Source organism: Rhinolophus sinicus, linkage group LG02 (genome assembly GCF_036562045.2).
Source record: "Rhinolophus sinicus isolate RSC01 linkage group LG02, ASM3656204v1, whole genome shotgun sequence".
NCBI lineage: Eukaryota > Metazoa > Chordata > Mammalia > Chiroptera > Rhinolophidae > Rhinolophus > Rhinolophus sinicus.
The window spans coordinates 25810001-25824087 of NC_133752.1; the positions used below are offsets into that span (position 1 = coordinate 25810001).

At 44.5% G+C, this 14087-nt stretch overlaps 1 protein-coding gene and 1 long non-coding RNA gene across 4 annotated transcripts in view; one reads left to right on the top strand and one right to left on the bottom strand.

The window, feature by feature from the left end:
- Positions 1-1906, bottom strand: part of LOC109452750 (uncharacterized) — a 12678-nt gene extending 10772 nt beyond the window's left edge. Inside the window, exon 1 of the long non-coding RNA XR_012492914.1 lies at positions 1771-1906. This is a non-coding gene — a long non-coding RNA (uncharacterized LOC109452750). The remainder of the gene's footprint in view (positions 1-1770) is intronic.
- A 744-nt stretch (positions 1907-2650) lies between these two features.
- Positions 2651-14087, top strand: part of TBC1D1 (TBC1 domain family member 1) — a 209343-nt gene continuing 197906 nt past the window's right edge. For all 3 annotated transcript variants that reach the window (XM_019741932.2, XM_074322281.1, XM_019741934.2), the window contains exons 1-2: positions 2651-2790; positions 13028-13535. In XM_019741932.2, the coding sequence (XP_019597491.2) occupies positions 13119-13535 (417 nt within the window). In that variant the 5' untranslated portion in view covers positions 2651-2790; positions 13028-13118. The remainder of the gene's footprint in view (positions 2791-13027; positions 13536-14087) is intronic.

A 14087-nucleotide genomic window follows, 5' to 3' on the forward strand; every position in this document is an offset into this window, starting at 1 on the left:
AAGTCACTGGGGGCCAGATCAGGTGAGTAGGGAGGGTGTTCCAATACAGTTGTTTACTGGCTAAAAGCTCCCTCACAGACAGTGCTGTGTGATCTGGTGCATTTTCATGATGCAAGAGCCATGAATTGTTGGCGAAAAGTTCGTTTTCGTCTAACTTTTTCACGCAGCCTTTTCAGCACTTCCAAATAGTAAACTTGGTGAACTGTTTGTCCAGTTGGTACAAATTCATAAGAATAATCCCTCTGATATTTAAAAAAAAAAAAGGTTAGCAACATCGTTGCAACAAGTTCATAAATTTAATTGTCTGACCTAATATGAAAGGCAGTTTAGGGGTGTCAGTGAAATGGATGACATTGCCCCTGCCTTGACATCCTAGCAGGAGGTGTGTGCCGCAGAGAGGAATGAGAACTGCACAACTCAGTTGGAGACAAAGATGTGAGGTAATTATGAGGTGATCCAAGCACCAACAATATGGCTTAACTTGTTTACCTGGTCTTGTAACCTAATGAAAAACAATTTCCATAACCCAATGAATGTTCTAATCATTAGAGTATTCATGTCTGTATATACTCCTCAAGTTTTGTTTTGTTTTTAATTTAAGGCTAAGTACACAAATATTTATGCTATAACAAAAATGAGCTAAGTGCTACAACAGGGCTACACAATGGCCAGAGAGAAAGTGTGTTATAAGCGGCTTTGGATGTTCCAGGTCCCAGCACCTATTAGCTTTATGGGCTCCAAGAGGTATTAACCTCTTAGTTTCCTGGTCAAGTGGATTTAATCCTCTCTGCTCTGCAGAGTTTTTATAATGATTAGAGACAATACATGTAAAGTACCTACCACAATGCCCTTAATAGAATAGCTCCTCAATGAATAATAGCTACCACTACTGCGAGAGTTTTAAATCAAGCCGTGGATAAAACTTCTGTGTCCCACTTAAATATACTTCCCCTTGATGTAAGCATCCAGAGGAATGGGATCAGGGAATCCTAATCAAAAGGCTCCAAGAACCTGGGTCACCTTCTAGGACTACATTATTGGTGAGGCAGGGAGGAGGGGGCACCTTGGATTGGTGTTTGCCTCCTGAGCCACAGTAACAATAGCAGCTGCCATTAGTTGAGGCCCATGTATGTGCTACCTTACATACACTTTCCCATTTTTTCCTCACAATGGTCCTATGAAGTGTGTATTGGTCCTCATTCTACAGGTAAGAGAATGGAGGTCCAGTAGCTTGCCTAAGCCACCCCAGACCAGTGGTGGAGTTGGGATTAGGGTTCAAGTCCAACCCCACAGCCCAAACTCTCTGTCACTGCCCTAAAGCTGGCCTCCAGCAACACTAAGCAAGATAACCCCAAAGATGTCACCTGGGTTTTTCCACTACTGACTGCTTCCCCTCATTTCCATTTTCCTGTTCTTGCTCTCCCCTCCCTGCTCACTCGTCTCTGGTACCCTACTTTCTTCAGATCCCACAATTTCCATCCCCCGGAGTGAAACTGCCCCTATTTACTTAGTGTGGCAGGGATTTGGGAGGGTTGCCTGTTTCCTGCTCACCGCTATCCCCTAATCCTGGGAGCTCGCTTTCCCAGTCGGCTTACATCTCCCCAGAGTGTCTCCTCACTCTCTAACAAGGCCGCTGGGAACTTCCCCAAACCTGACCCAACGGTAGGCACGCGAAAAGGCGTGTGTGTACGAGCGCGCGAGCGCGCGAGAGAACTAGCGCCCAATCCAGTCCCTGCGTCATCCCCTCAGTTGTTCAGAAACGGGGCTCACCGGTGTTCCATAGGGGAGGGTACTTAAGCCTTTGCAGTTTCCCCAAATTCCTGATTCTCCTGCTTTGCCTGCCAGCTCCCGGTAGGATGTCCGTGCCTCACTTCACTCCCTGCCATCATCCAACCCTAGGGCAGGAAGAAGGGGTGATGTGGGGAAAGCCAGGTGGTTTGGTCGCCTTCCTGTGTTCTGTCCAGTGTTCACCGCGTCCGTTTCGGAAGGAGAAGGCGAGAGTTCTGATGAGGCGAAGCTACCGCAGGGGAGCAAAGAGTGGGCTGGCAGTGCCACCTGCTGAGAGCACCGCGGGCCCGGCCCTCTGCTATAAATAGGCGGCCGAGGGCAAGATTGTGCGGCCGCACATCCCGCCACGAGGGCCTTAATCTCGCGCGCGGCCCCGCGTCCCGGCGCCCCAGGCGTACGGCGGGCCAGGACCCTGCGCTGGGATGGCGCCCGGGATACCCCCCTCCCCCGTTCCGGGGCTGGAGCCACCGGGCGGGCGGAGGATGGACCGCCGGGAAGGGGGGAGAGGCAAAGAGGGGAGGGAGGCCGCGGCGGACCCGCACTGCAGCAGCTGTTGCCCGCGTGTGACTCGTCTGCCCCGGCAGTGCCTCTCGGGCAGTCACAAGGCATAGTGGGGAGGGAGAGGGCACCGCGTCCCCTTCTCAGGTCCCCGAGGACCAAGTCGGGAGATCCCCGCTGCCGCCCTCCCCTCGCCTCCCCCGCGCTCGCCCAGCCGGGGAGGAGGAAACGCGAGCCGCGCGCAGACACCTCCTCCTTCTTCTTCGCCGCCGCCGCCGCTACGGTGCCTGTTGCTGCCGCCGCCGCCGCAGGACCCGCCGTTTCTCAGCCGGGTGGAGAAGAGGCGGGAGCTGAGCGGAGGGGCCCCCTCCCAAGCCCCTGCGGCTGGAAGCGCACTGCCCGCAGGCACGATGGACGCCCCGCCCGCCCAGGCCATCCCCAGGCTGCCCCCGAGCACCTGCGCGCCCCAGCCGGGCCCCGCGCTCTGAGCGCGCCGCCGCACAGGTAGGCTCCTTCTTGGGCTTCACCCGCGCCACCCCGCTGTCCCTCCTCAGGGGCATCGTGAACGCCCCCCACCCCCCAGCACGACCCTGCGCTCCCAGGCCCGTGGAGAAGCCGGATTCCGGCGGCCCAGGGGCGTTTCTGCTGTCCTAGCTGCCCGAAGGGCTCTTGGGGGAGGAAGTTTATTGCCACCTCTTCGCCCCCTACTTGGACGAAAGCGAAACCTTCTAGTCCGTCACGACCCAGAGCTGGGACAGCTCCCTCCCTCTGCCCTCCTCCTCCCCTGCTCTCTGGTCCTCGCATCGCCTCCCTCCTCCCTCCCGCCAAATATCTCTAGGGCTAGCGTGTTTGTAAAGCGACCAGATTGAGGGGGAGGGCAGTCAGAGTAATCCCATGCCACCCTTTAAAAGTTCAGGGTACTTTGCAGTAGTAACTTTGGCAGCTGCACCAGTGCGCACAGCATTTCTTTCTATGGGCACATCCTGTACCAGTCATTTCGAAACCCTGCCTAATTGTTTCTAGCAGCTTCCTGATCACTGTGTGATTATGGGACCCCTCAAACTTAGCCACATGTTGTTTTTATTTTTTAAAAAGAGGTATCGTTTTCTTTGAAATCCACCTAGAGGCGGCTTTACTTGTTGTGATTTTGTTTAAAATATCTTATTCTCTGAAAGTTGCTTAAAGAGGAAAAGAAATTGAAAGTGATGAGTGTTCCTTCCACCAGTTTAATTTTCAGAGTGCCCTACATTAATGGATAGGTATTCATATAGGTCCCTCATCACTCCTCTTAGATGATTGGATGATTTCATTTATTAATATAATCAGACTTTAAAAGAACATTTAAAAATGACCTGGTTTAAATGGGTCACACCCAAGAAACTCAGCTATCTCTACAAGTCCAAACTTCTAAACTTTTTGCACTGTGCTTGAGCAAAACTGCAGAGGCGTTGATAAAGAGGCTCTTCTTTAGAAAAGCAGAAATTCATTCTCTTCCCCAGATTCCAGATGGGATTGGTTGGAGTTGGAGAATGGCCACCTGTAGGTTTTGTTGTGTGTTGGGAGCCTGCTCTGTGTGGGAGGGGTGGGGGGAAGAATGAATGGGGAGCTGTTCCAGGAGGCTGGGAATCAGCTTGCACAACCATGTTTCTGAGCATTTCATGTTCTTTCATTCACTTGGAGCAGGGACCCCCGAAGCAGGTGAGTTCTGCAACTTTTCCTAGATTCAGGTGGATTCTCTTAGTTAGAGAGGAGGTGTGCCTCATGATCAGCTCCTTCCTGGGGACCTTGAAGACATTTCAGGAATAAGGACATTGCATGAAAAAGTGTGTATAGAAAAGGATTGACTGCTTTTGTAAACAGGTGTTTTACATCTGTTGGAAATGAAATGCTACCACAGCCTCAAATCTACCTGTGTGTTTTTTTTCCCCAACCAAGTTACCGGGGAATAAGACTATAAAAAGGGCTTTCTCTCTAGATTTATCTGTAAATAACCATTCACAAAACACGAGCTACTGGATAGTGAACACAGATGTGAGTTAGAGGGCGCTCTGTGAAATGCTGAGGGGACATTTACTGAAGTGAACACAAGTAGAGTATCCTGAGACTATTAGCTGAGCTCAAGGAGATATAAAAGGAACTGAAAGCAGTAATAAAATCATCAGGCGATAATTAAAATAAATGCCTTTATGTGGATTTGTCCAGCTGTTTGCAAACCAGTAAAACAGGAGAAAAATTCATTGGTGTAGTGAGAAATGATTAGCATCACAGTAAAGTTTTGCAAATGGGACTCAGTGCCATTGTCTATCATAATCTTCCCACTGAGTGCTCTAGGGATTTCCCTTTTTATTATGATAACCTTTCTGGTGGGTGCAGTCAAGTCAGTGCTGACCTTTCATCCCATGTGACATTGTCATAGTAGCAGAGGGTTCGAGGAAGAAATGGGCTACTCCGAAGAAACACAGCTTGCCTCTTGTCTGTTGTTACCCAGCTGTTGACAATCTCTGACTCCCACTACTCTAGAAGGCAGCCTTCACTAGAATGGCTTCATAGCAATCAGATGTACCACCCCCTCCCCTTGCAGAGGCAGGGGTGGGTGGGTGGTTCCTTTCATGCCCAGATCTTCTAGGATCTTCTAGGATGTACCACTGGCAAGCAGCATGATGCTCACCTATTCCCCATTCACATCAGCATCTCTAATCATTATGCTGCCTGGAGGAGGGCTGCCTGCTTGAGAGGATTCCGTCTTTGCATATGCTTCTAATTTTATGTCACAAAAGGACAACTCCCTCATGCCCCTTTTACTACCTTCACAGCATTTCTCTGAAGGTCCATAGTCTGCACTCTTCAGATTTCCAAATGACCTAAAATGTATATGAGCCCATTAGGGGGCTTACGTCTGCTTGTGTGTGGGTGCCAGAATATGCTTTGCCCTTTGCCCTGTCTGCTGAGCTGTCCCTCTCGTTTCTTGGCTATGTTAGTTCCAATATGTGATATGTTTCATGGCTCTTTTCTTTTCTTGGTCATTAAAACTGGGAGAAGCAGAATCTGTTCATTAAAATGACTGTATCCACAGAGCAGACAAGAAGTATATCTTGCTGATGATGGCAAAGGATTTATTTAGCTTTTCAGTGCAGAACTGTTACCATACAGTACAGTAGCCTTGGCTGACTTTTATCTTCATTTCTTCCTTTCCCACCCCACATTCTCATAAAATATTTTTAAACCAGATTCTTCACAGAAGACCTGAAGGTTTCCATTTTCAAGCCGAGATTTCCATTTGACGCATTCTTAGATTTAAGCGCAACGTGTCCCTTTTCAGGTTTTAAATGGTTAGAAAAAGATTTGTCATATTTGGACCATGGGAAGTAATCTTGACACTTAGGTTTCAGTGAAGCTGTGCAGAATGTAGGGAGTATGTTTTAGTACCAACAAAGCAGCATTTAGTTTTGAGTGTGCCCATTTCCTTTGTGACAAGCAGCAGCTTTTTTCTCTTAAAAAGAGAATGTACTCGTTTAACAATACATTATTTATGATCAGTGAATCTACGCTTCCAAAGTAGCTAAACACTTATGGCTTTGTTGCCAAACTTAATGAAGTTATCTGTGTAAGTTCTTAGAACAGTGCCTGCTATATAGTGAGCATTCAATAAACATGCCTTATTGCTATTATCACATTCATTTATTTTATACTTTTAGCTTATAACTTTGACATTTAGATTTGGATTACTGAGGCCAAGCCAGATTTAGATAGAAAAACAACCCAGTTAATCCACTAGCAAGATATTTTCGAGTAATTCCGCTCTAGAGATATTATTAGATCATGAAGAATAAAAATTTGGGCATAAGACAGGTCTGGATTCAAATCCTGCCTTCATTCACTAGCCACGGGATCCTAATGTAACAAGGGGATGATAAAACATACTTATCAGAGTTGTAAGAATGCAGATCTTATGTAATGTCCAAGAAGAGGCAGTTAATCAATAGGTGTTCCTCCAGCAAAGTGGTTAAGAGCAACACAAACTCTGTGGAAGGACCTGGATTGGAAATGTGGTTCTGCCACTTGCTACCAGTATGACTTTGAGCAAGTGACCTCATTTCTCTGTGCCAGCAACTTCCATCTCATCTCTTCTCTTTAAATTGGAGCTGATAATGATAATAGTTCATCATAGTCCTTATTCCAATAGGATAATAGTGGTCCTTATTGTCTAAGGTTGTTATGAGAGCTAAGTTGGTTAATAGACACATAGTAAGTGCTATTAGGTGTTAACAGTTACTTTTAGGAGAATAACTTAAAGCAGCGGTGCAGGAGGGAAGGTTATACGTAACCCCTGGAGGCTGTCTAAACACCCCAGCCTTACCCCTGTATCCTGTGCAGTATAGAAGAAGAGAATACAAGAAATGACAGTAGCATTCTAAATGACTAGCCTTGAATTGGCTCTGATTTATATAGGAAGGAAATCATTCACAACATCGTTATGCGTTAAATTGGACGCGCACGCCAGTGAGGGAGCGTCCTTGATGATGCAAAGGTTAGAACCACTGGCTCCAGGAGCTCCTTGTGATGGTGAAATAGACGACTGCTTGTGAGGGACCTGTGGGCAGTTCCTGGGTGAGCAGCACGCTGGTCTGATTGGGTGAGGTTCTGTGCAGAAAATGGACAAATAGTTTATCCAAGCCAGTGGTCTTACTGCATGGTGAGAGTAGAGTATTCAGGTGGCAGAATAATTCTGTTCAGCTGAATGCCCACTCTATCTGGGTTAAAGAACAGAAAGATTAAACCATTGATTCAAAAGAGGAGGTGAGTGGCCACCTGGGGACTCCCTGCCCACCCTGGGGGTCCCCAACAGCTAATCAGCATCAGCTGTTTCCTAAAGTGGCCTGGAGCTAGAAGCTTCCAACACCTATCCCTTTATCCTTTGTTCTTCCCCTCCTCCCCTCCCACCAGTTCTGAGGAGGAGGTGAGGGTGGAACCTGAGGAGGCTGCAGCATCTTAGCTACTGGGAAGTCCCATCTTACTTCTTGTGGTTTGCTAGGAGGAGGTTCCTGGGGGGCTGGGAAGAGGGGGAGTTCCCAATGGTGGCCTACTAACTCCCACCATTGTTCCTTTTGCTTCCTGATCAATAAGCCCCATCCTTTCTTCATGTACCTCCTCCACATTTATATTTTTGACAGGAAGATGAGAGCAGTTTTCTATCCCCACACAATGTCGGGGACATTTGGTGTTATACATTATGAAAATTAGATTCACCAGATTTCAGAGATAGAAGAAAACTTGGGGATGATCTTGTTCCATTCGCTTATAAGAGTAAACTTAAGATTTGGAGAAGTTAAGTAACTTGCTTTCTTAACTTCACACTTGAAAATGTTTTCACGAGGAAACTGAGGTTCTTTGCAGCACTTGGATGGGAGTCAAAGACTTGGATTGTCCTAATTCTGTCACGAAATTTGGACAAGCCACTTAACTTCTCCAGAACCCAGTTTCCTCATTTCAAATATGAGGGAAATTTCTAAATGGTTTAAAAAGACGTTTCTAGTTGTAAATTTTTATGATTCTAAGTGCATGCTGTCAGGAATATTTTTCATAGCAGGACTCACTAACAAGATTATTGAATCTGTTCTTAAAAAAAAAAGCATCTTTGTATTTGGGGTGCCTACCATATTTAGGGGCTGTGGTAGGTAGGAGTTGTGTAGAATACAGATGGTCTCTGCAAGGGATAGGCCTTGTACACACAGAACATAGCTAAGAACATTCTTAGTGACCATATGAGGCACAAGAGGCCCCTTGGAAGAGTCGGTTCTACCTGGGTCTTACGGGATGGTCAGAGGTTGCAGGCAAATGATATAGATTGACATGGCTTAAAAAATAATCTAATGGTTAGTATTCTCTGAGTAGTTCATCTGTTTCATGCAACTTTTTATTGAAACGTAATACAAGCAGTTGCCTAGTCTAAGTTACCTTGAATCTTACATCAACAGAATCAAAAGTGCTTATAAATAATTATGGCTATGTTTGAGGTAGAATTTATTATTTGATAGTTTATAAACAGTGTTAAGGTTCAATCTACCTTTTACAGAGATACTAAGAATGTGCTCCTGCCGGTTGAAAAGTGAAAACTTTAGGCATTCAAATAGTTTTGTCAGTGAAACGGCAGAACACATTTGATGACTGATTACTTACCAAATGATTGAAATGACTGAATTGTGGATTTTTTTGCTTTGCACTAGGTATATATATTCCCTTATAAAAAAAACCAAAAGTAATTCTGTGATGCTTGTTGCCACCATATTAATAAGTGCCTCATCTACACTGATTGTGAGGTCCCGGCTCTTTGCTTTATAATAATTCTAGTACTTCTTTAAACATGTCTTGGGATTAGCAGCTGTCAACAGTTAGAACTTGAAACAGATTCAGTTACAGGAGTGGAAGCTGAGCCAGACATTTAATGCCACTTTTACATGTAGGTGAGAGAGAGAAAAAAAGAGAGACAGAAAGAGAGACCATTATTTATGGGGTTATACGAGGTCGGACAATTAAGTTAGTGAATTCATCCTAGAAAAAGTGCTACACACCTCCTTGCTGAATATCACTATGGTCACCTTCGAAGTACTCCCCTTGGGAAGCTATGCACTGACGCCAGTGCCTAGTCCATCCTTCAAAGCAATTTTGGAACTCTTTTTCTGGAATGGCCGTCAGAGCTGTCGTCGTATTATCCTTGATGTCCTGAATGTCATAAAAATGTCTTCCTTTCAGTATTTCCTTTATTTTTGGGTAAAGAAAGAAGTCACTGGGAGTCAGATCAGGTGAGTAGGGAGGGTGTTCCAATACAGTTATTTGTTTATTGGTTAAAAAATCCCTCACAGACAGTGCTGTGTGAGCTGGTGCATTGTTACGATACAAGAGCCATGAGTTGTTGGCAAAAAGTTCATTTTCGTCTAACTTTTTCATGCAGCCCTTTCAGCACTGCCAAATAGTAAACTTGGTGAACTGTTTGTCCAGTTGGTACAAATTCATAATGAATAATCCCTCTGATATCAAAAAAGGTTAGCAACATCATTGCAACAAGTTCATGAACTTAATTGTCAGACCTCATATGAACTTCAGGTCTGTTTTCATCAAGATAAACTGTACTTTAAAGGAAAAGAGACAGGGAATGTACTTTCATGAAATATGTTGTCGCTCTAAATAAAGTGGGGGTATTTGAACTTCTGAACATTTGAAAGAAAAAAATTAGCTCTGAACTGTGTTCAAATTATATTAAAAAGCTCTTAGCTTATATGTATATATATATCATACAGAAAAACAGAGTAAAAAGAAGAGACTTCTGTTCTAGTTCAGAAGAGGTTTAGAATTTCCCTATTGATTTTAAAAATCTCAAACCTTAAAAGTTGAAGAAGCTTACAGTCTTGATGAGGGACTACAATGAATATGATGATTAGATGTGAAGTGCAGAAGCACGTCATAGTGGATGCCCTAAATCACCTTGCACGAAACAGGTGGTAGTTGCTTGAGCCATGACTTAAATGTGAGTTGGAACTAGTTTAGAGGACAAGAGTCAGATCTTCGGGAGATAATTCTGCATGGGTCTCTAGTGTGTCTACATATCTTGCAAGCAAAGGCACTGCTTCTGTTCTGAACTACCTTTTCAATCTTTTAAAAAAAATAATGAAGAGCCATGGAAGATAGAAATAGTGTCTCCCTCTGGAGCAGACATACTTACCCCCCATTATAAAATATCCGGTCTCTCCCAACTCAGGTGCCTTTCTTGTAACCCAGTGTGGATGCAGGTGTCGCCCTGCATGTGGGAATTGGGAGTCAAGGAACTGATGCTGACTCCCTGGCATTGCTCTGAGTAATAATACATCGTCCTTTGTCTCAGACCCAGGAATCTCATGTCTTCTACCAGCAGGCTAACGTGTCAGGCTAACATGTTAGCTTGCATGTAGAGTAAAATTTCAGACCCTTTACAGTTTGTGACAGGTCCTATGTTCTGGGGAGATATGAACAGTATGCACTATGGCTCAGAAGCATGAGAAATAACGTCCGTGGTGAACCATAACTGCTTCTCTATCTTCACCAAACAGTGCACAAAGGAGGGCATTTTAGGGGAGAATATGAGGTTGGAAATACAGACAGGACCAGATTCCGAAGAGACCTTATATACCATGTAGAAGACTTGAGATTGTTACGGGGCAGTTATTTATTAAGGACTTTTTAGCAGAGGAGTGACATGATCAATTTTGTGTGTCAGTTAAATCACTCTAGGAAATATGTGAAGGATGGATTGAAGATTGGGGCACTTTTTCTCCAGTTGAGAACAGATAAGATATATGTAGATGTAGAGCCAGTTTAGAAGTAGTGGTAGGATGAAGAAGGAATCTGAATGACTTACCTTAGTCCATTCAGGATGCTATAACAGCATACCACAGACAGGTGCTTTATAAACAACAGAAATTTCTTTCTCACAGTTCTGGAGGCTAGGAAGTCCGTGATCAAGGTGCTGGCAGATTCAGTGTCTGGTGATGGCCCACTTCCTGGTTTATAGACGGCCATCATTTTTCTATGGGAGGGGCAAGGGAGCGCTTTGGGTCCCTTTATAAAGGCACTAATTCCATTCATGAGGGCTCCACCCTCATGACCTAATCACCTCCTAAAGGCCTGACCTCCTAATAGCATCATATTGAAAATTAGAATTTCATAGTATGAATTTGGGGGTGGGGGAACACAAATCTTTAGTCTATAACAATGACTCCCTGGCTTGTGCCTTGGCCAATAAAATACATGTTGATGCTTGTTGTGGAGATATAGCTTATAGGAAGGAAGAGAAGTTTTGAGAACAGGGAAGTGAGACTGAGTTAGTTTTAAAATAATTACATTGAGACTGAGGTGCCTATAGGCTATCCAGACAGAAATATTTAATGGCCTGTACTGATCTGGAACTTTTTGAGTTTCAAGGGGAGACAAACACTTGGGAATCATCAGGGTATATGTAGAAAATTCATTCTTTTTTCTTTCTTTTTTTTTTTTTCAGTTTCAGGTGTACAAAACAATGTAAGAGGTAGATGCATTCTCGTGCAGCATTCTGGAGGATAGGTTGAGAATGAGGTGCAGACTCCCCCATGTCACCCGTGACAAGTAACTCAAGCTCTCTAGGCCTCAGTTTCCTAGGTCACAAATATGGCAATAATAGTCTCCAACTGAGACTAAGGTGAGAGATGAAGGTTGTTATGAAGATGAAATGAGATAACACATGCAAAGTAATCTCTGAGCAGCAGCATAGGTAGGAGTGTTAGAATGTAGTTGTTAACCCCCTTAGAATGTGAGATTGTCCAAAGAAAGCAGGTGGAATGAGGGGAGACGATGGTGTGGAACAGGGAAAGAGAGCTGTCAAAGAACCTGAAAAGAAGCAACCCAAGAGCTAAGATGAGAACCGGAGGTTTCAAAAAGGAAGGAGTGGTCACCGTTGAGAAATTCATCAGAGAGGACAGTGCAGTTCAGGACTTAAAAGCCCCTTTGGATTTCACAACCAGAAGCTGTGGGCAATCCTAACAGGAGCAATTTCAGTGGCTCCGTGGTGTTTCTAGTCACAAACCAGATTGTAGATGGACAGTAGGAAGTGGAGACAGCATAGACTTTCTCTGGAAGAAATGTGTGTAGGGAAGGAGGAGCTATGGCTGGGGGAGGTTTGAAGTCAAGGGAAAATATCTTTATTAGTAGTATGGGAGAGACTTCATTCACTCCTTTAAAATATGGATTGCGCCTATTCTGAGTCGAGCTGTGCTAGGCCCCGGGATACCATGGTGAATCAGACAGATGTGACGCCCTGCCTTCATTGAGTTTCTCCCCAGCATGTGTATACGTGCTCAGGGAATGCATGGGAGGGTGAACATCCAGGGAGCAAATGAGTAGAGAATAGGGCTTGAGATGCTGTAGACAGCTCAGCTGTGGCCAGCAAGGTTGTGCCATCCAAAAGCACAGGAAGGTGTTAGGATACATCAAACATGGTTGTTGAAAATCACCCATAGAGAGGGAAAGGCAGTTCAGAGAGTTTGGGTCTAGTAGAAGCAACACCCTCTATTTTGATGAGGAAGGGCAAGGTGTTGGGGTGATGGCTTATAGTACATGAATTAAGCAAAACAATATTTATGATGGTGTTTGGAACATAATATGCACCGAGTACCTCTTAATGGAGTTTGAATTTGTGATTCAGAACCTCTGAACTATATACACCAGGAAGAGTCTTTTAAAACTTAAGTGGTATCATAAGCGATAAGGGGTTAAAACCGGTCTGTAGACTGTGACGATGACGGATAGCTGATACTTTTTTTTGCACGATTACTTTTTTTGGGGGGTAGTTCCCAGAACTGAATTTGATTATCTTAAAAAAACAATCCTCTTTGAAACATATGGTAACTAATACAACAGGGTTTCAAGCTTCCCAAGTAGCATTATATTGTTTTCTACCGTGCTTGCCTTTGTGGGTTCTATGAAGCGTAAGTTTAACAGGAATTTCCTGGTGGGATCTTTGTAACCTGTCGTAAATGTGACATTTATGGCATTTTTAGGTTTTATATGAAATGCAGTTGCAAGAAAGCTCTTTCTCAGCAGAGCAGCTTATTTGAACTAATGCCTATTTCTTCCTGTGTTTGAATTTCAGACTAAGTTCTTCTGAGATAATAACTCTTTGAAAGCAGCTATTGCTGTGACTTCATTAAATTCTAATGCCTCTGTGTTTCTCCCCCAGGATTCTGCACCAGAAGCACGTACAATAGATTGCTTGGTCTAAAATAGAAAAGAGTGGCAACGTTTTGCTGAGTTTCCAGACCTTTCCCAAGATGGAACCGATAACATTCACAGCGAGGAAACATCCGTTGCCTAATGAGGTCTGGGTGGACTTTGGCCTCCAGCTGGTGGGCTCCTTGCCGGTGCATTCTCTGACCACCATGCCCATGCTGCCTTGGGTCGTGGCAGAGGTGCGACGGCTCAGTGGGCAGTCTTCCATAAAGGAGCCTGGCAGCAAGCAAGTCCGGCTTTGTGTTTCACCCTCCGGACTGAAGTGTGAACCTGAGCCAGGAAAAAGTCAACAATGGGATCCGCTGATCTGTTCCAGCATCTTCGAGTGTAAGCCTCAGCATGTGCATAAGCTGATTCACAACAGTCACGACCCCAGTTACTTTGCTTGTCTGATTAAGGACGATGCAGCCAATCAGCGGAGTATCTGCTACGTGTTCAAAGCTGATGATCAAACAAAAGTAAGTGGGGGTGATCGAACGATTAAGATGTGACTGGATGGTCTTTCTTGTGCGAGGGTCCTGACATTCGTTTTATATGTACTGGAGTGAATAAGACATAACAGTGAGTTATACATAGATTATATCACTGGATCTTTGGTTTATGGGGATAGTTTCTTTATAATTTTGAAGAACACTTGATAACAGATATTAGAAATTATAAGTTTCTGAGTTCAAAAATTCAAAAGACGAATCGGTCTAAACTTTTAAATAAAAGCTGAACTGTTGGGATTCAGATCGTTTAAGAAGTAAGTCCTAAAGCGCTGCTCCTCAGACAGAAGCATGCACGTGAACCGCCTGGGATCTCCTGATCTAGTAGTTAAGGGGTGGACCTAAGACTGCATTTCTAACGAGCTGCCAGGTGATGCTAATACTGGCTCCTCTGCAGGTTGCACTTTGAGTAGCAAAGCTCTAGATCAGTGAGCTCTCCATTTTTTGATCCTGTTCATAAAAAATACTTATTTGTAAAATGTATAAGAATACGATTAGCCACGTCCCCAGGGCACAGTGTTC